Source organism: Mangifera indica, chromosome 4 (assembly GCF_011075055.1).
Source record: "Mangifera indica cultivar Alphonso chromosome 4, CATAS_Mindica_2.1, whole genome shotgun sequence".
NCBI lineage: Eukaryota > Viridiplantae > Streptophyta > Magnoliopsida > Sapindales > Anacardiaceae > Mangifera > Mangifera indica.
In genome coordinates this window covers 21,307,200-21,327,949 of record NC_058140.1, presented here as the reverse complement: position 1 = coordinate 21,327,949, position 20,750 = coordinate 21,307,200, and the positions used below count along the sequence as shown (strand labels likewise).

General features: G+C 34.7%; 2 protein-coding genes across 3 annotated transcripts; one reads left to right on the top strand and one right to left on the bottom strand.

Annotated features, from left to right (window-relative positions):
* Nucleotides 1–337: 337 nt before the first annotated feature.
* On the top strand, nucleotides 338–5,618 carry LOC123213904 (chaperone protein dnaJ GFA2, mitochondrial-like). The gene is made up of 18 exons (XM_044633531.1): nucleotides 338–730; nucleotides 824–917; nucleotides 1,067–1,144; nucleotides 1,239–1,324; nucleotides 1,470–1,553; nucleotides 1,652–1,690; nucleotides 1,911–2,009; nucleotides 2,204–2,257; nucleotides 2,351–2,438; nucleotides 2,525–2,589; nucleotides 2,741–2,815; nucleotides 3,489–3,561; nucleotides 3,836–3,927; nucleotides 4,036–4,107; nucleotides 4,323–4,379; nucleotides 4,481–4,529; nucleotides 4,698–4,764; nucleotides 5,311–5,618. The coding sequence occupies exons 1-18, from the start codon at nucleotides 668–670 to the stop codon at nucleotides 5,405–5,407; spliced, it is 1,332 nt and encodes a 443-aa protein (XP_044489466.1). The 5' UTR covers nucleotides 338–667; the 3' UTR covers nucleotides 5,408–5,618.
* Nucleotides 5,619–5,968: 350 nt separating this feature from the next.
* LOC123213902 (clustered mitochondria protein-like) lies at nucleotides 5,969–20,349 on the bottom strand. 2 transcript variants are annotated; one of them, XM_044633528.1, is made up of 29 exons: nucleotides 20,192–20,349; nucleotides 19,576–19,819; nucleotides 18,208–18,269; nucleotides 17,745–17,934; nucleotides 17,530–17,670; nucleotides 17,282–17,438; nucleotides 16,964–17,157; nucleotides 16,771–16,872; nucleotides 16,038–16,173; nucleotides 15,768–15,896; nucleotides 14,908–15,286; nucleotides 14,648–14,752; nucleotides 14,277–14,395; nucleotides 13,802–13,910; nucleotides 13,606–13,698; nucleotides 12,587–12,721; nucleotides 12,325–12,495; nucleotides 12,078–12,164; nucleotides 11,508–11,642; nucleotides 11,052–11,207; nucleotides 10,653–10,721; nucleotides 9,805–9,963; nucleotides 9,298–9,354; nucleotides 9,176–9,216; nucleotides 8,253–8,372; nucleotides 7,616–7,925; nucleotides 7,424–7,531; nucleotides 6,978–7,049; nucleotides 5,969–6,843 (listed from the first exon to the last, which is right to left on the bottom strand). In XM_044633528.1, exons 2-29 carry the CDS (start codon nucleotides 19,787–19,789, stop codon nucleotides 6,364–6,366), a joined length of 4,230 nt encoding a protein of 1,409 aa, XP_044489463.1. In that variant the 5' UTR covers nucleotides 19,790–19,819; nucleotides 20,192–20,349; the 3' UTR covers nucleotides 5,969–6,363. The 2 variants fall into 2 exon arrangements, with proteins under 2 accessions (XP_044489463.1, XP_044489464.1); XM_044633529.1 differs by lacking the exon at nucleotides 7,616–7,925 and having other exon boundaries at nucleotides 7,424–7,580.
* Between the last annotated feature and the right edge of the window lie 401 nt (nucleotides 20,350–20,750).

Here is a 20,750-nt window from a genome sequence, read left to right as displayed (position 1 = left end):
TCTTGAATCCTTTTTTTTTTTGAAAGATATAACAATAGGTAAAAAGTGAGTGAAAGACTTAAAAAGATTATTATATTACTGTAACTGATTTATGTTCTAAATACACAAGGAGATGAATTGAATTTAGTGGTTCAATTGAAAAGTTCTGCTACTTGCAAGTTTGACATTAGTATGAATCCATTTAAACTCAATCTTCCCATGGTTAGCAAGCCGGTATCTCGGGGTGCTAATCAGAAATGTCTGAAATTACAGGAACAGCCTTCAACGTTTGCAGACCTTAAAGATGGATACTTAAGCGGACATGATAAAGAAAATAAATGGAGAGAAGATTTGAATCCGACTTTCACTTGAGATTGGAGAAGAAGATGGGTGATCGTAGTCTATGTGCTACTTTCAGATTTTACTGGGTTTCACAGTAATATATCAAACCTCAGGGACCAAAAGGAATTCTGGCCAGGCCCCTATACTTAACAGACCAACTCTACAGAGATTAGGAGTTCTCTCTCCAACTCGATTGGTAGGGTTTTCTTTCTCAAATTAAAAATTAGAAATAATATTATATAATAGAACTTTCTCTTTCTCCGCGAAACAAAGCTAGGGTTTTTCTGGGGTTTATTCTGAAAAATCTAACACCCACGTGGAGAGCAGGTTCCAGATACTCTCACAGATGGTTCGAATTAGACTTCTTCACTCTTTCTCTCGGAGACTTTCTGAAGATTCTCGAAATTCAGTGTGTGCCTTTCTCTCCCTTCTCTCTTTTCCAGTTTTAGATTTGTTTTAATCGGTTTTTATATGAACAAGTTAACGATTTGATTGGTTTTAGGTATTGAGGACCGTAATTGGAGGAAGTCACAGGAGCTTCAATGCGGGTGCTCGCGACCCAGTTTGGGTTACAGGAAATTGTGCTTTTAAAAACGGTACTTTTCAAATTTTAAAGACGAAAGTTATAATGTTATATTGTATTCCCTGTGTGTATGTGTGTTTGGTGAATTGGCATTCTGTTGGATTGAATTTCCGTTAAAATAGTAATCTGCCTTTTTTTTTTTTGACTTTGTGCAAATTGCAGTTAATAATCATAGAAACTGCTTTCTGTTTGGTCTTGCGAATAGCAATTTGGGTGCGACGAGGTCAATCCATGGGACTGGTATTTTTTTTGTTTATTTTTATTTTCGACACGCATTATTTGATCGTTACAAACAAATTTCCTGAAGTTTTTACTTGTTTTTGTGCTTGTTCAGCTTCCATGTCAGCAAGAGATTATTATGATATACTTGGTGTGAGAAAGAATGCAACTGCATCTGAGATAAAGAAAGCTTACTATGGGGTACGCTTTTGCTTGCATCAGCAATATGTATTTGTTTTTGTTTCCGGGATAAGGGTGGACTTGCACAAGATGCCTTTGTTTTGTATTACAGTCCTTTAGTTTACTTTTTTGTGCATCATGAGCTTATTTTGTTCATTATTTGCAGCTAGCAAAGAAGCTGCATCCAGATACAAACAAAGATGATCCAGAAGCTGAAAAGAAGTTCCAAGAAGTTTCAAAGGCATACGAGGTGAGCTTGCTTAATTAGGATCATGTAAGACATTGCCCCAGCTTACTTTTCATTTACATGATTGACTTACTGAAACCTTTATTTTTGTTTTGTTCTAGGTTTTGAAAGATGAGGAGAAGCGCAACATTTATGATCAGGTAGCTCTTAATTTTTGTTTTGCCTTTTTACAAGGTGCAAAGTATTGATTACAACATTTAGGCTAAAATGTTTTTTTCTTGAATTCAATTTAGAAGTAGACTTTGTTTCACAGCTGAGTTCATTCATATTTCTTATGTTAGATTGTGTAATATTTCATGATTTTTGTTATTTCTATCCTCAAAAACGTTTTTAAGCATTGCCTGTGTGCGGGTCATATAGGTTGGCCATGAAGCATTTGTGCACCAAGAAACCAATGGTGGTCCAGGGCATGATGGTGGTTTTGGAAATCCATTCCAGGATATCTTCAATATGGAGAATGTAAAAACTTTTTCTGAAGCTTATTTCCTTTATCGTGTCAAATTATTTCCTTTCCTCTTTCTACTTAGAAACCTAACATTTTGTGCTTATTTTATTTGAAGCAAACATTTTAATGATTGATTTGTTTAGAGTTAAATTGTTGAAGTCTAATATGATTTTCATGCACTTGGTTTCTATTTGCCTATAATGGCCAGATCTTCAACATGAAAGATTTTTTCAGAAACAGAATGAGTGGCCAAGATGTCAAGGTGATCATTCTTATTTATTTTTTCTGATGTTGGTGCTTTGGATTGTGCTTGAAAGTTGAATCATTGACATGCATATTTATTCATCAATGATAGGTTGCAGTTGAGCTGTCCTTCATGGAAGCTGTTCAGGGGTGTTCCAAAACCATCACATTTCAAACAGAGTTGCCTTGTGAAGCTTGTGGTATGCATATTATATGTTTGATCCTAATTAATATTAGAAGAAACATTGCCCAATTTTTTTTCTTATACTGTTTCGGTGTTTTGCAGCTGGTGAAGGTGTCCCTCCTGGAGTTAAACCTGAAAAATGTAGGAAGTGTAAGGGTTCAGGCATGGTAAGTTTTACTGAAGTTACAGAGGCATAGAACGTGCAAACACATATGTGCTCACACCTTTAAGCATATTTTGTATGTATTTTTTGTAATATATATACATTAGTTTAAGTATTAATGCAGTGTTGTTTGTTATATATTTTTTACAATGCAGGAGTTTATACAGAATGGCTTTATTAGCATTAATCAAACTTGTCGACAGTGTGGCGGAAGGGGTCAAGTTGTAACAGTATGTCACACCTGCTTTGTGGTTTCATAGTCAGTAATTTTGTTAAAACATGCCAGGATATGTACAAATATTATCTGCCTCCATGTGACTGTCAATTAAATTGGCTTTTTTTGCTTAGTATGATTGCATAAATTATTTGATAAGATTTTTGTAATATGAGGTACACCATGTTTGAGCACGGTAAATGGTGTTGGAATTAAAGGAAATTAATTGTCATATACATGCATGGATGAGAAATAAAAATCCCAACAGGCTAAGCTATTAATGTTGAAATTAGTGCAGTATATATTACTGATTTAGAAAATTATTGGTTTTAATGCCAAGTGCATTTTAAAAGATTTGGTTAATTACATATTTAACATTGTTAGCATTGTATACAGCAATCTGTAATGCTAATTAGTACTTAATTGAAGCTTGTGGCTTTGCATATTGTGCTGGAGACTGCTTTATGAATTAAACTTCCTTTTTAAGAATTTATAGATATTTTTAGAAGTGATAATTTAACTATGATGAAGTAGTTGCTGTGAAAAAAAAAAAAAAACTAATTTTCCTCATTTAAATGAGTCAAATAGCATATTGAACTTCATTTATTTTTGTAAGACATTAATGTAATTGTTTTCATTATGCCCTTTATCTGAATCTTTATAAACTCTATTATTGTTGTTGGTATCAGAGCTTATGCAAAGCATGCAAAGGAGCTAGAGTGGTGAAAGGATCAAAGACGGTGAAATTAGATATTATGCCTGGTACTTTTTAAATCTTGAAGCATTGATGGTTGCTTTACTAGAGCCTAGAAATTCGTCTTTTTGTTTCAATACATTTAAATTATGGGTCCATCTTTTTTCTTGCTTTCAAACATATGTCTGTGTATTCACCTTCTTATGCATGATTGTCTATTATGCACCCAAAGTTTTTCCATGTGAATTTTATGCCAGACATCTGATTGTGCAATGCATCCTGGATCGTATCCTCTTCTTTTCTTACTTTTGGTTATGTGAGTTTATTTGAATGTGTCTGCAGGAGTTGACAACAATGAAACTTTAAAGGTCTTCAGAAGTGGTGGAACCGATCCTGATGGAAATCAACCTGGGGATCTATTTGTTACCATCAAGGTTAATCTCTTAGCTTTTTATGTTATGAATTATGTCATACAGTGAAAGTGAGTTTATTTTGTTACTCTTTAAATTGGATAACCTTTGTTTATTCTTTTAATCCTTCAGATTAGGGAAGACCCTGTTTTCCGTAGAGAAGGTGCCAAAATTCATGTAGATGCTGTTTTGAGTGTCACTCAGGTAAAATGTTTTCTAGTACATTTTTGGCTTTACAAAAGAATGAGATGCTAATCTATCAAGATCTCAATAGTGTGTGATATCTAGTTCTGCATAAAATTTTGTCTTACTAGTACTGAAACCTGTGGATTTCCTAAACAATGTGCTATTTTTACTGTTATTTGTCCAACAATCTCTTCAATATTTTTTCGAAATACATTTGGTTTGTTTTTGTGCAGGCAATGTTGGGAGGAACCATTCAGGTCCCAACTCTCACCGGAGATGTTGTACTTAAGGTTTGCCGAAATCTTATGTAAAATTATCTTTACATGATTGGTTTCTGTAGATACTTTTTCTTCCATCTGTTGAGGTGGTAAAATAAATCTTATATCTGCAGGTCCGCCCTGGAACCCAACCTGGGCAGAAGGTGGTTCTGAAGAACAAAGGTTTGAATACTACATATAGTGCTTCCTTTTCTTTCTTTTTTTCCTTTACATAGTTTCTCATGCAGTGTCTGGTTCTTCCAAACATTTGCTACCGGCTCTGCTTCAAGATGTTGTAGCAAATTCAATGCACAAGTTATCTTACTATGTTATGATATAATTGTGTTGCAGGGATTAAAACAAGAAACTCATATAAATTTGGTGATCAGTATGTGCACTACAATGTCAACATTCCAACGTAAGTTTACATTCTTAGTATTTTACACGTAATATGAGTATCCATCTCCCAAATTTGTGTGGAAAATAAACATGTTTGTGTAACATCTTGGTCTAATGGTCTAGTCTACTGTTAAAATATTACCTTTATGCTTTGCAGAGATATAAAGCGTCATTCTAGGATTTCATTTCCTAGTACCATGACCAAAATGAATTCCTGCGTCCATCATTTCTTCCAAATTAATATTTCAATATCTTCTTGCCATTTTTCCCCACACTTCCTCTTTTTTTTTTAAGAGATGAGGTGCCCTGAAATAAATAATTGTTCCGACGAAACCTTCTCTTCTACTAGAGATTGGCCATGTTTTGGATACACAGTCGGTAATGGTATTGGTCTTGGGTTTTGTAACCCAGAGTACGTCTTGACAGTTTAAGAGTGCATTCTTCTACTATTATCCCTAAACTATATAGAACCTATGATCCCTCACATGTTTTGTCAATATAAGATTTATCTAAGAATGTTATAGTTTAAGTGTGAATTTCTTATTTTATAAGCATATCCATGTAGGAATCTTAACCAGAGACAACGTGAATTGATCGAAGAGTTTGCCAAAGAAGAGCAAGAAGAATATGATAAGTGTGCTGCTGCTGGAGCATCCAGATGAAAGACCTCTCCCCTCAGTCAAATTCTTTGTTGTCAATTTAGTCCTGTTATGTGGGACAAAAATTAGGAATAGTTGGAAAAGCAAATTAGCTTTCTGAGTAATCCCGCCTGCTTTGGAAGTTTTGTAGGAGTCGGATTTGACCTCTTTTTTATGTATAACGTATGTAATTATATTTATTTATTCCAAAAAAATCACAAATAATAGTCTATCAGCTTTCACCCCGTGGGGTGCTGTGCATAATATTATCATATATTTCTGAAAACCCTGAACGTGCTTTATTTGCCAATTACCGTAAGCTTTAATGAGCAATCTGTGTGACAATCAGAGTTAGATTCAATCTAAATTATTTAAACACGTTTTAAATGTATCCAATAACTTTGGATCAATTCCAAATTAAATTTAATATAAAATTATTTTAAAATTAAGTTCAATGATCAAGTATTTTACGTTTAAGTGGATTTTAAGTAAAATGATTTTTTAACTCAACTTAGATCATATTAAACCCTAAAAGCAGTCGAACATTTTTCCACAACAATGGCTGATTGTTGATGAAAATTCAAATTTGAATGGGGCTAAAGGAATTATGTTGTAAAAGTTAGAAGTTCTTGTGGACAAAAATATCCTCCATGGAAGATACTTCAAATGGTTATAGAAAAAGGTCATCCCAAACTCTTTATGTAAATCAAATGACCCAAACAGGGATTGATGCATTGGTAGTTTATGAATCTATCAGGATGACCCCGATTATTGAAAAAAAAAAATTAAGATACAGATTGATTCACTACCACGTTTCAATAATCTCTTCTACCTTGTGAGATGGGTTGGCTCCTCTCTCGTTACCTGTTTTCAGAAACAAAATGCTACATCCACAGCACAGGGCAAAAAAATAACTCCCACGCTTTGTTATGATTTCCACATCTTTCAGCCAAATAATTGAATCTCTACCTTTCAAAACTTCAGGATGTTAATTTAGCTTTTGTTTTCTTTTTCTTCGAATCTAAGGATGTTAGCCCCTTGCCCAACCCGGCAGGCAGTTGACCTTGCTCTGACGATGATGATGATTTATCCTTTTTGGCATCTGCTGCTGCAGATGGGTCATTTGAAGGATCGCCGTTGGCTTCCTTCTTTGGGACATCAGTGGCCCCACTACCATTGGCCTCAGAGGTAATTCCCGAGTTTATGATGTTGAGGAGCTGAGTAAGTGGCGGTAAAGCTTGGGCTGGAAGACCATGAGGACGAATCAAAAGACCCTTTGCTGTAGCTTTTTTTCTTACTTCTGCTGCTGCACGGGCCGCCCTTTCATCAAATCCCCTTCCTCGAGGAATGGTCTCACCAAGTACTGCTGCATTAAGTGAACTGTTGACAGATGCACTTGAACCTGCAGACCCCCCAGCAGCAGCAACACTTTGGAAAGCATGCATTAGATCAGGATTGGCCTGTCAATGCAAAATTCTCAATTCAAAAATGACACGACTGAATATAACAGACGTTAAGATAAAGAGGATTTAACTAATGATAATAAACAAAATTAAAGAGAAATGTGAGTGCGGATCTTCTACGTTAACAATACCTTTAAGATATCAATAGCTTTTTGTGTCGAAGCAGCATTTAATGCCTGTCCTTTCTGTTTTTGTACATTCATCTGTGACAAGAAATTTATGAATTAAAAAGCCAGATGACAATAGAGCAGAACTTGGCAGCATTATCTGATCTCTAGGATCTGTTTAGAAAGCAAGAATCGAAAACTATTCTCCAAGTGATATAGGGGTTTCAATACCATATGAAATTAAATGAGATAAGAGAAAAACAAAAGCAGATTATAACTAATTATTCATAATAATTCTAGAAACAATTCCACAAACAAAATATGGATATCCTTGCCTATAAGTCAGCACTGCATGTTTTCCAACTGACGAATAAAACAAATATATATATATATATATATATATATATATATATATGGATGGAGCATAGGGATTTATCTTTCACATTCCTGTTGCCATGAGATGCTATTACCTGATGTTCCCTCATCTTAAATGTCTTCATCCAGTTTTGTGAGTCTTTTGTCCTTGAATCCTCCTCACCAAGTTGTTTGACAAGTATATCATAGGTTTTCTTTTCATGCTGAAAATACCACAATCTCGTATCAGTAAGCGACATTGATAGCAGTCCACTGCAACACAGGCAAATAGTTCCTATAAGACAAACCTGGTGAGACAGTTTGAAGGCACCCATGCAGTTGAATGCAATGGCAAGAGCATGGTAGCAAACTGCAGTCTGTATATGCTCCTCACCAAGAAGCCTTTCATTCTTCTTCAAGGCCTCTTGCAGATATCGAAGAGCCATGTCCATTTTCCCAATATCCTGGTACATCATTGCAACATTTATGAAAGTTGCAGCCACATCAGGATGATCTGGGCCAGATGAAAGACTCAACAAGAGCAGTGCCCGGGACATGTGCCGTAGTGCAAGCTCTGTTTGATCAAGCCCATGATAGAAAAGGGCCATATTGCCATAGCTGCAGCACATATCACAGACCAGACGAGTTGACAAATTTCCCAGGAAAGATGAAACGAGATGAAAGTTATGGTGATGGTTGGAAGTGAAATTCAAAAGCATTCTATCACAACTGACATGAAAATGCCTCACATTTTAAACAATTTCAAGGATACCCATAAAATTTTCCCAGATGTTTGCCTCCATTATGTGCTTACAACTTCATCTAGTTCATAAAAACTTAATCATAGGCATTAAAATTTCGAAAGAAAAAAGCAACTCATTTCTAAAATTAATATTCAAGAAGATAGTATATGGCTTCAACCTCACTAAACAAAATGACTAGTACCTGTGAGCAGTATCAGGGTGGTCAAGACCCATGCATCGTTCATTTATAATTAGTTCCTTGTGCTGTTGCATAATGGCTCCAGCCATATCTCCTGCATGATACAAAACCATGGCAAGGTACCTGAAGGTTTAGAAAAAGTTTCAGAACATAGCCACAGATACATAAAGGAGCACAGTAAATTTATTATGAGAGCAACAGGTTAACATGAACAGTTACAATAGCTGACTTTGCCAATATGAAATCCCCAAATTTTTATAAAGTTTAGCTCAGTTTGCTCATTGATGCAAATAATCTTATCCTGAACTCAACATCAATCTGAAATTTTTATAAACTCCTGCTTCCCTTCACAAACTGGGTTAATCATCTATACTACAGCTAGTGTTTTAGTTCTACTCAGTAGGATCCAAACATATCATATTTCCTTGAAATTAATAATGCCACTTTCTGATCTACACTTCTAAAATGAAACTTTTGAACATAAAAAATATGGAAAGACATGACTATAAAAATGGTTCTCCATTCATTCCCATAATTTGAAGTAGTCATTCAGCAGTGTGCTAACAGGGGCAACCTTGTTCCCAGGTTTCTGGAAGAAATTTTTTTTAAATAATTATACAGGTTACATCACAGTATTTTCAAAATTACGCATCGTATGTGAAGACCATGAGATTTTATGTTCCATTTGTTTTTAACACAAAGCTAGCATACAGGCACCTAGCTTTCAGTTGGAAGTTTCAAGCCTATGAGTTGAGCCAAAGCTCCAAACTCTAAAAATTAGTTATTCAGGTCACTAAGTTCAAGTCACCTGAAATCCTCCTTACAATTGTAAAGAAAAACAAACATGATTATGATGCCACTAATATAAACCAGCATGTTTAGAACTTAAAAAAAAAATACTGCATGACTGGAAGTGAGGTAACTACCGACAGCAGTTGGCAACCTCCCGATGCATTGGACCAGTCACCTGAAATCCATTCAATAAAGAAATGAGAATATGTACACAATAATCTTTGAAAGAGCAAATACTAAGAAGTGATGAGCATACCTGTTGAAGTATTGAAAATGCCTCAGAAAATAGCGTGTATGCTTCACTAAGCAGACCCTGAAACAGAAAGTGGCAAAGTTAACTCATTAATCTCCAAAAAGGCTATAAGATCATGTTCATCGAGCAGCACTTGGATCAGAGTTCTACACATCACCATTCAGTAGCATATCTTAAAATAGTACAGAATTCCTGTGACTGAGACCTTATTTGTTACTTAATATACAAAAATATAATTTATTTCCACAACATTGATATAATTCCAAAATTCAAAGGAAAGTTTATCAATTTAACCAATAATAATGTCAGGAATCTGATCTAAACATATTTATGCCAGCAAAAAAAAATGGTGGCTTAATTCCACTGCTCCAACAACATTGAGGAGTTTCCTCAGTTATTTTTAAGTACTTCCGCAATCAAGTATCTTCAATTCCTAAACTTGACAAAGTAATAACTCCAATTATGGATCCCTTGCCAAGGTTCATGAGTAACATAACAGAGTAAAATTACCTCAGATAATTGAGCTTTCCCCATTTCAACAAGATTTTTAGCTTCAGAACATACGGGAACTGAATGCTTCACTACTGGTTGAAGATTGAGAATATCTGAAGTTTGAAAAGGTGCTGCAGCATTAAAATCATATTTGCGAGCTGCAATGCTTATGCCCACCTATTAAAGAACCACATTTAAGATAGAAGCTCAAACTCAAGTGCAGAAGCACATTCAAGACAAAACAAAATAACAACATAATTAAGTAAATGAAACATAGATAGTACACAGAATGCAGATTACCAAGGTGTATTGAAAAGTATTTGAAGCCCGTTCTATAACAATAGCTAATACTCATGAGTTAATAAATGCAAGACAACAACATGCATTAAATATGAAGAAACAAACAGCACGTGGCAAAGGTAACATTATAATAGCCCAATCAACAAGCATTGATCAAGAAATCATCTCAAAGAAAACTTATTAAATAACTGATTAAAATATTTGGCCAAAGAATTGTCAGCAGGAAGGCAGACCAATTAAAATTTCAGAATGTTTGACCAAACAGTTAAACTTAATGTTTAGCCAAGTGTCACCATAAAGCCCCTATAATAACATTAGTCAAGGTTGAAAAGCATCTTGTACAATCATTGAATTTCTAGAGGCTTCTTTGCTACAATTTAAAAACAATTAAAAAGTAATCTGACTCTCATACATATCAGGCCTACCCAATGGATCTCAAAACCATTCCATTCATCAAGGGCAAGTAATAGCATGTGAACAGAAATTATATGATATTCTGAAAGAATAGAGAAGCCTGACTGTTAAACAAAGTTCGGATCCAGAATATTACACTGAATTATTACTACCTTTTGGCAAAGATTTCGAATAACTGAAACTTTCTTTACTCGCAATCTTGCATCCCCAGGCAGCTCAAACTACACCAAACAGAGATTAGTTTAGTTTCAAACATAAAACAAAACACAGAACCAGCAATTAAATCACAAAGTGTACATGGTAGAGATTCCCAGAGATCAAGATTACAAGGAACTTGGCAATCTAACAAACATTCATTCTTGCGTCCCTGACACAAACTTGACATTTTTGAAAGAGCACCTCCCTAAACAATCCTAATTTTCAAATTTAAAATAAGCAAGGTGGAAACAAAAGAACCCATTCTTAACCAAATGAATATTAATCAGCTTCCTCTACTTCCAAAGGTTGTGTCATACTCCTATAAGTGTCTTTTTAAATAAGAAATTTAATACCTGATATTTCAACTTTGCAAATTCTTTGAGTTCAGACCATAGAGTTTCTGAGCTAATATTCATATAAGACAAATGATGCTCTCTTAAAGACACTTTGGATTTCCACCTAGCTTGACTCTTAGATGGCTTGCCTGAAGAATGATGGCTTGCCTGGTCCTGCAAAAACTTGAAATAAATTACAAGTCCACCCTGAAGGTTGACCTAGAACATGAATTGAAAAAATAGATATAAAACTAATTCAAAAATAAAAAATTAAGGATTCTTGACATCTTTCTGATATATATGTTGGTTCAGCAAAACACTTATTTTACCATGAAAAATCTTTGGTACATAGTTTGGTGTACTACTATAGAGTCATTATAAAGAGAATGAAGCAGGGAACCTCAAATCTGCACATAAAAGCTTAAAAAAGTGTATGGAAAAAACTACAAAGTAGGAAGGATATAAGTCACATACTTTCTTTTGGGTTCTGAACTGTATACCATTGGCAGCAACTTTGCCCCCAACAGTTTGACAACTTCCAAAGAAACAGTTGAAAAAATGTGCAATTGCTGGGCCAAGATCATGATCCTCTACATCTCTTAAAACATTCTGCATCACCAGAAATATGTAGCAAAAGGATAAACCCCCAGCAAACAAACAAAATTAAATTGAAAAGGGGTTCAATATTAATTAATCCTACATGCTAAAATAGCAAACTAATAGTTTCAAGTTCAAATAATCAAGAAAATGAAGCTGTTTCCTTTGCTATTTTACTTGGGACTTCAAAGTTCTAAAACCAAAACCTCCAACAACTTTGCCGTTTGAGAATAATGATATGAACAAGAAATGGCTACTTGACTTAAAATCAATGTCTATATCTAAACTATACACGAATTTGACAATTTTAGTATACAGATCAACACCACACCTCAACTCCCAACTGTCTTCACTTAAATTTCATTACAAATTACAAAATTAATAAAAACAGATGCCAAAGCCCTTCCAAGGATCAACAGTTGTTCAAGTAAGTAAAAATGAAATCACCTTGATGATATGCTTTGTGGACCTGACTACAATTTCATTAGAACAAAGATCCCATAGATGAGGTACATGCTTGGTCCCATCAGCTACCTGATATATTTACTAATGTTAAAACACATGCAGAAAAATCAAACAGCGAAAGGAAAGAACTTACATGTGTGCCATCAACTAGATCCCTTTTTTATAAGTTATAATATATAGATTCATGGTTTAGAGTTTTAAAGCATCAATTCAAACATATAACACTTACTCTTCCAATGTATCGAATATTGATTCCATGAGCATGGAGTGCTTCAGTCAATGTCTGGCCATCCATTGGTGAAGCTTCAAGCGCACAAAGGTCTTGTATAAATTTTGGAAGTACAATATTTGCAAGGTAAGAACTAACTTTCCTTACACTTTCTTCATCTGCTGCTATCTCCTGGAAAAACAAAGGAACCAAGCAACATATAAGAACTTCAGTATACAGCCCATTGAATAAAAAAAGAACATTTTTATGTTTATAAACACACCTCTTGATTCCCAGCCAACTTAAATTCAGTTAAGACATTGGGGTTAAATTGTATCTCCTCGCACGATTCAGAACTTTCTATAGGTGTAGAAGCACATTCTTGGACAGTCTCATTCTTCTCCTCCTTTATTTTATCCTGTGGATCAAGCTACGTGAATCAATTTATCTGGATGCACTTAACACATATGTTGAACAGACAAGAAAAAAATGCAGATGATTACTTTCCATTTGTGTGCATTTCTTGCCATAAAAACGAACATTTATAACTCCAGGGAAAGAACGAATATGCATTAGATCTACAATACAACTGCACCTAATATTTGCAATACAATTTTCCACATTTTCTTTGTTGCTTGAATCCAAACAGTATGAAATATCAGATGAACATTGAGCTCAGCTCATAATTCTTCCACTAATTTCATCATCTAGTGAACGCCAATATTTTAGACCTAGAGGAAAATAGATAACACTTATGATCACTAAATGTGACTTTCTAATTAATACTGAACAGTTAAGCAATGATGCTATAACCCAAAAAATTATAATAATTTACATGAATATCTCTTTATCATAAGTATTTTCATATGTGGAAAAACAAAACCAATTATATAACCACGAAGATGTCATAAAATTTCAAATCTAGAGTTTGATTGAAAGAAATAAACATGCTTGACTTACAAATTCTGGATTCTGGTGACGTCAACTGACATTGAGTAAGAAGACAACATGCAAATAACTAAAGACAGATTTGGCAATCAAGACTTCATGACTTTTAAAACCATGTAAAAAACCCACACTATTAGAATGAACACTGCCACTAGAATAGATATATGTGTTTCCTATCTTGCTCATTGATGGGAAAAGGTGAAGTGAAATATAGTGATGTGACATGAATTTACAACAATGTGCACTTAGTAACACCAATGGCAGATACACAGCATACATAATGATGCAAAGAGTTGATTATCCAAAGAGCATTCTATGAAACAAGTGATAAGTTCATAAAGAGAAAATTCTCACTGGCTCTTCAGCATCAGCCACTTCTATAGAATCAGAGGTCCCATCAGCCTTGACCTCAGATTTAGCCATAGATTTCGATTTTCCAGCTTCAGCCTTCTCCAACAAAAACCAAAGAGCACAAGAATGGAACATAAGATAAAAGACCCAAAATATATAAATATAACATTCATATTTTTAAAATATTAATATCACATACCTGGCAAAAGGCAGTAATTAGTTCTGGCCTCAAAATACAAAACCGGGAACCAGGTCCAGAGCAGTTTGCATCACGAGGAGTTACTCTCATCAAGTCCAAAAGATAATGCCTTAATTGTGAGAGAAGAAACACTGGTAACTAACACCTTTAAAAAACTTAATAAGCAGTTGATTCTATTCATCTATCATTAAGCATGTAATTGTAACATCTCAAATACAATCAGTAAAGTTATATGCAAGCACAAAATTGAGGTTTACATAAAACAAATGAAATGTCAATCTTTTAGCAACAAAATTGGGCCATGAAACCATTTTTTTAAATCACCTTCATAACCAAAACTAGTTTAATCAAAGTCAGAAATCCTATTATAAAAATAAGTAACTGCCACAATAAAGGGCAATTAATCCAGCAAACTTGTGAGGCAATAATCAAATTTCTCTTTTATTAGAGATAGACAAACCGGGAGATTAATCACCTGTCATCACTCCCAACAATGCCCTTGCATTCCACTGGAGCAGCTAATTTGAAAACATTTCCAGATCCATCAAGGACTGTGTGTTCCTTCAAATGAAGATGTTTAGCAGCCTCAAGAACCTGAAGAACACAATTATCAGCACTCCATCAGATAATATAGAGAACCTCAGAACCCAACAAACTATGTCTGAAATTTTATTTCAAAATTGCAAAATTCATACAGATGCTGATAGAAAACATACTTCCCAAAATTTTAAATAGCAAATGTAAGGATTGAGACCAAAGTAACAGAATTTTGTCATGGAGATTAACAAATGTAAAATACAAAACTTCACAGCAATTCAGTCAGAGAAATTTCATATTCTGCCTAACCTTGGAATGGAAATCTTCATTCCAGCTTATTTTCTTGCCATTGTCAACAGAACCATACAAAAGGGAGTCTGATTTATCACCTTGAAGAATGCCAGGTAAAACACTCTGCAAAAGAATGGTCAAAGAAACATATAAGATGGGTCATTGCATTTAAGTAAATTTGGAAAAGCACATAAGAAAAATAACTGTTCAAGAAATTAACTACTAAAATGATCATCAACATCCAACAAAAGGAAGGTAAACTCATGGTTAATACACACCTGAGCTACAACTCTATGACCCCTGTAATCAATTATAGCCATAGCAAGATTATAAAGTCCAGGGACATCAGCTTCCTGGAATGCCTTGGTGCCTTTCAAATCATTATTTGCAGAAGCATATGTAGCCTGCTCACTCTCAGCCAACTGGGTTTCAGATGACACTTGAGCCAATTCCACGACACCATTGGGTTCCCCCGTACTCTCACCTTTGTAAATTGCACCATCCCCTGGTACAACATCATTGGACAACTTTTCAGACGAATTGGTAGAAGTGCCAATGCCCTCAACATGTAAATTGGTAGCAGACGGATGTTTCCTGGAAAGTTGTTCAAGGTCCGCATCCACCGCAAAACTAAAGAATATATTATTGTGAACATACCTATATGCAAAGATAATATGACAGTTTTAGTTCCACAATAAACATAATTATGAAAACAGATAAATTGACATATTTACAAAACACACAAGAAAAATAGTATTTAACAAAGAGCACATCAAAAAGTATAAAATGGATTAAAAAGTTGGAAAAAGCAGAGTGTTTACATATGTGGAAAAGTGGTATAATGTAATGCATAAAAGTGATAACAGGGGCTAGAACAGTAACAGCTGTAAGCAGTTATCACCTTTATAAACACGTAATTAAAGCCTGAAGCACACATCCAATCAAGCAAAAACATTCAGACACCTATATGCATATATAGATGCATGAGTGTTGGAATAAAACCTATATATAATGAAGATTGAAAAGCAGCCAATAGAATATATTTACCTGCTTTGTTCTGATAGATAAAGCATTGCAAACAAACCAAAGGCAAAAGAAACTTATAAATTTATTACAGAATTCATTCAGGTTCACTAACATGTGAAAGCACTCTGGATCAGTTGGATTTATAGGGGGTATACATCTGCTTATGACTCCTACAGCACCACTGACAGCTGCATCAACAAAATCAGAAGTTACTTTGTACAAAGCCCTGTCCCGCAAAACCCTGCAACAAAATCATCATCAGGACAGAAGGAGCTCCTCTAAAAGAAACAATCAGCTCTTTATTATAGAAGCCATCATCAAACTAAAGCTACTAAATGAATTTTATACATGGAAAAAAACCCTTGTAAATAATCAAATAAACCTTTCTTGGGGATTTGTATGGGGAAATTCCTGACAAGATTGCAATTCTTCATTCCAATCTCTTTGCATGCCAATTAGCTCACTACCATATGAAAGAGTCAGCGCATCCTCTGCCCTCGCTGCATCATGCTTGTGATCTGACAACAGAACCATGCAAATACCATTTATATGTGAGGAAAGAACATGTGATACAAAACTCATGGATACATGAAATAGAAAAAACATGAATGCAAATCAGAAACCCTAGACTGCTGTATCAATTCTAAACTATCAAAAGTATTTGCTGAATGGAATATACATGCCCACATCAACAAACTAAACCCAATGCACTAACATAACCCATAATTCACCAGGGCAAACAAACAAATAAATGAAGACAAGGTAAGAAGTGTAAGCATCAGTTAGAATCATCACTGTCTTTGATGCAAAAGCTATCACAAAACTAACCAAATCGTCAAATAAACTAAACATGACTGCACAAAATGGAACTTCAGAAAATGAGTGAAATGATCTATCCATAGAAGTAGGGCGAGAGAAAGTCAATATGATATATTGTTGGTTATTCCAATGAAACTAAGTACTTTTCTCTTTATCATTCAGAAGCCTACATGTACTCTCTTCGGCTAATCTTATGTCATTTTGTGTTCAGGGTTACGTTGGTTTGTGTTCACAACTCCAAGGGGCAAGATTGTATCCCTGAACATCAAATAAACTTCTATAACAATTAAACGTACCAGGAACAGGATACAACCCCAGCCATGAATTTGGAGGCAACAGAGATTGAACATTTTCGAACGGATGTGCTGAGGCTTTCCTCTCCAGGATTTCACGGAATGCTTCAAATAAAAAAACACGAGGAAATAAGATTAGTGATAATAACACTTGACACCTCAAAGCTCTAACAAGTTACAGAACATGTTTAGTTACCCTTTTTGAACTTGGGGCTAATCTTTTGCAAGAGCCCAATAAGGGTAGTTGCTTCAGAAGTAGCTTTACTTGGCCTAGGGTCAAGGACATTTCCTGTACTTGAATTAACATAAAACACTTTTGTGGTTCCAGTAATGCAATATTTATTTCCCTCCAATGTTACCACATCCAAATAAATCAAATCCCCAACAAGCCTGAAGACAAGAAAAACACCACACATTATTTTTCTAATGAACATTTCACAATTCATTTGAGTATAGAAAGTAAGTACAAAAATAATAAAAAAAATTTACAGGTGCCTCAAAGTTTCATATCTACCTTCTATAGCTTGGAGGAGGATTAAAGGAGGAAAACACAATGCTCTCCACACATTTGATCTCTTGTGTAGAAGGTGACAGCAATTTACCAAGTGAGCCAGAAACATCCTCCATGAAACCCAGACCATCAAGCTCCAGGACATCTGTTTTAACAGTATCTGGATCATAACAAAAAGCCAATCACTCTAGAGATGAGTTCACATACAATGAATATCAGAAGAGGGGCGCTAAATGCTTAATATCGCAAACCTGCTGAACTTGAAGCTTTGCTCTGTGACAAGTCATACTGTAACGCAAGTGATGTGGACAGTGAGGCATGAAGTGTTGAAAGGGAAAGCAAATCCTTTGTGCGGTGAACATGAGCCCTGACAGATCTATCATCATATAATGCTGCCAAAGTAACTAATATGTTAGAGTCCACAGGTAGATGTTACAAAAATAAATAAGAGCACATGTCAGTTTACCAGCAACCATCTCCAAGGAGCAACCACCAGTAGTGATATCAGCTACTTCAGATATTTCATTGTAATCTTCCAGATGATGAGTTGAGCCATCTTTTGTTTGCAGCAACAAGTCATAACACGTGAAAAAACATGTCTCTGGGGCATCAAGAAGAAATTGTCTTACATCCATGACAGAATCTCCTGGGTTCAACTGCAAGTATAGATTGATTCAACAAATGAGCAGTTTAAAGTAAGATGGTAAAAGTGGATTCAAGAATATGGTAATTGGTGGATAACTAGGAAACAAACAAATCATATATCAAAAATGAAGTCAAAACAACCTTCCACAATGGTAAATGGAAATAATAAGGCCATCAAACAAAATTATGCTGCAGGTGCTTGAGTTGTGTTGCTCTTCATTTTATAATAATTTCCAAAAGGCAGTATAACTAATAGGTACTGATTCTTTAAAAAGTTAGCTTACTTGTAGTTCCAGCTTCTCACCACTCTGTGTTCTGACAGAGACAGGATAGAGATTAGTATCACCTGAAATTCGATAAGAAAATCACATATATGATGTCCAATCGGAAAAAAACAGATCTCATAACCAACAAAACAGGGTTACAATGGACAAATATAAATGCGTGCAAGAAACAAAGGTCAACTGTCTGAGCAGACTCTCAAATAAAGTGTGGGATGCCAGCAGCAAAAAGCCATGATGCTGTAATGGAAACAACAAAAAAGCACTCAAAATGGCATATTGGAAAAAAAATTTAAAAAAAAAACTGCAAATGTAAGAAATAGGGTTACGACGGACAAATATATATGCGTGTAAGAAACAAAGGTCAACTGTCTGAGCACACTCTCAAATAAAGAAAAGTGTGAGATGCTAGCGGCAAAAAGCCATAATGCTGTAATGAAACAACAAAAAAGCACTCAAAATGGCATATTCGAAAAATAAAAATTAAAAAAAAAAAAACCTCCAAATGCAAGAAACAGGGTTACGATGGACAAATATAAATGGGTGCAAGAAACAAAGGTCAACTGTCTGAGCACACTCTCAAATAAAGTAAAGTGTGGGATGCTAGCGGCAAAAAGCCATAATGCTGTAATGGAAACAACAAAAGTGCACTCAAAATGGCATATTGGAAAAATAAAAATATAAAAAAAAAAACTCCAAATGCAAATCTGAGCTAGGTTAAAATTGAGTAGTAGTGAGTTAAGTCGAGTTATGAACACAAGTACCTCATTCATTTAACTCTGAAATTTTAGTCACATGGAAAGAACAATGCTGTTCAATAGAATTTTAACATAAATGTACTTCAGGTTGAATACCACAAAATCAAACTTGAAAAGGTAAAGCTTGCAATGAGACAGAGAAACTGATATTAGAAGTCTCAAAAATAAAACTTCGACAGAGCTCAATATATTAAATCTATAATTATGAAAACGAAATTTATATGCTACAATAGCCAAATTGTTAACTTACGTGTAAATAATATTTGCGCACACACAGAGACATGACTTCCTTTTCCATTATCATAATAACGAAACAGATATTTCAATAACCTAATTGCATCCTTCTGCTGTTTTTTTTTTTCCTTTCAGCTACAAAATATGTACAGCATGAGAAGATGAACATGAATTCAACTGTTTGTATCTAGCATAAAGAAATTGAAAATAAAACTAGAACTTCCCTATTCTCGTATCAATAAGCTTTTTTCTATAATATTGTAATCCCAAACTCTTTGAAGGATAGCCTATCAGGGGCCATTATATATTTCTCAAAATGACAACATACAATTTTCTTTTAGGTAAATATGGAATTAAATGCTTATGCAACTAAATTCACCTTGCTTTGGTTTGTTAGCCGAATTTTCTGCTTCAGCCTCCATGACCACCGGACGTGCATCAGTAGTTTCACTCACGGCTTGAACACCATTTGCCAACTCCAAAGTACTCTTGTTATTGGCAGGAGCGTCAGATGACACTAGCTGTCCCGAAGATTTGGTAGTAGCACCATGTGCGCCTTTCCGATTCCTCCCTTTATTAGATTTTCCCGCCATCGTTCACCTCTCCCGATCAAAAACTTTTAACTAGAGGGAAAAAATATATATATAAGTATTACAATAAAGAAGTCCAAAAATCTCACGGCACACTTAATCATAGAACACAATTTTGAATGAAATTTTTCTCAACCTCAAATCAATAGACATTATAATGAAAACAAGCAAGCAAGCAAGCAAACAAACAAACAAAGTAGTTTCCTCCTCTTCATAGAATATATAAAGATAAACAAACATTCAAAACAGATACTAGGCATAAAAAATTCGCGTAACCGAAATTCACAGCCAAAAAGAACTCTACAGAGACAGTAACCAAAACTTAAATGATCAAAACAAAGTCTAACAAGTGAGCTGGTTAAAATTTCGACATGAAAAAGGAAATGAAGCTTGTGAATATAATACCGATCGGGAGCTGGGAATTGACCGACAAATGAGAATATTTTAAGGAGCCGATAAATGTAAATATAAAATAGTGGGTGAGGGTTTTAGGAGGGTAGATGAGAGAGAGCAAAAAGACGGAGAAGAAGCAGTACGAGGCGGCGATTTTCTTTAATATCGTAGCAAGGCGTGACATGACATGACATGACAAACTGCTAATTATTTGGGCTTGTTGGGCTTGAGCCGGATCCAATACCCATCCACTAATTTAAGATTTTAAATTTAGAATGTATTTGAATTATTATGAAAAATGTTTCAAATTTGGTGATAATTGAAAGCAATGTTTCCAATCAATCAGCCGAGTTCTGATTTAATTATAATTAATTAAATTATTTTGTAAATGAATGTTATTGATAATTTTTTATTTTTTTAATTAAATTATTTGGTTTGTAATTAATTCAATTATAATTATAATTAATTGAAAGAAATGCAAATGATTGAGGACGTAATATGGTCATGTCATTGGAGAAGATCAATGCTTCTATTCTATATTTGAATTGAAGAATTATGTACAGAGTAATTG

What these genes read in the sequence shown, in the direction of transcription:
- LOC123213904 (XM_044633531.1), top strand. Translation starts at nt 668, where the DNA reads ATGGTTCGAATTAGACTTCTTCACTCTTTCTCTCGGAGACTTTCTGAA. An exon ending in AAATTGTGCTTTTAAAAACG is followed by an intron (nt 918 to 1,066) that starts GTACTTTTCAAA and finishes TGCAAATTGCAG; the next exon opens with TTAATAATCATAGAAACTGC. An exon ending in CTGTTTTGAGTGTCACTCAG is followed by an intron (nt 4,108 to 4,322) that starts GTAAAATGTTTT and finishes GTTTTTGTGCAG; the next exon opens with GCAATGTTGGGAGGAACCAT.
- LOC123213902 (XM_044633528.1), bottom strand. Translation starts at nt 19,789, where the DNA reads ATGGCGGGAAAATCTAATAAAGGGAGGAATCGGAAAGGCGCACATGGT. An exon ending in CATTTTCAATACTTCAACAG is followed by an intron (nt 9,217 to 9,297) that starts GTATGCTCATCA and finishes AATGGATTTCAG; the next exon opens with GTGACTGGTCCAATGCATCG. An exon ending in TTAAGATGAGGGAACATCAG is followed by an intron (nt 7,050 to 7,423) that starts GTAATAGCATCT and finishes TTCTTGTCACAG; the next exon opens with ATGAATGTACAAAAACAGAA.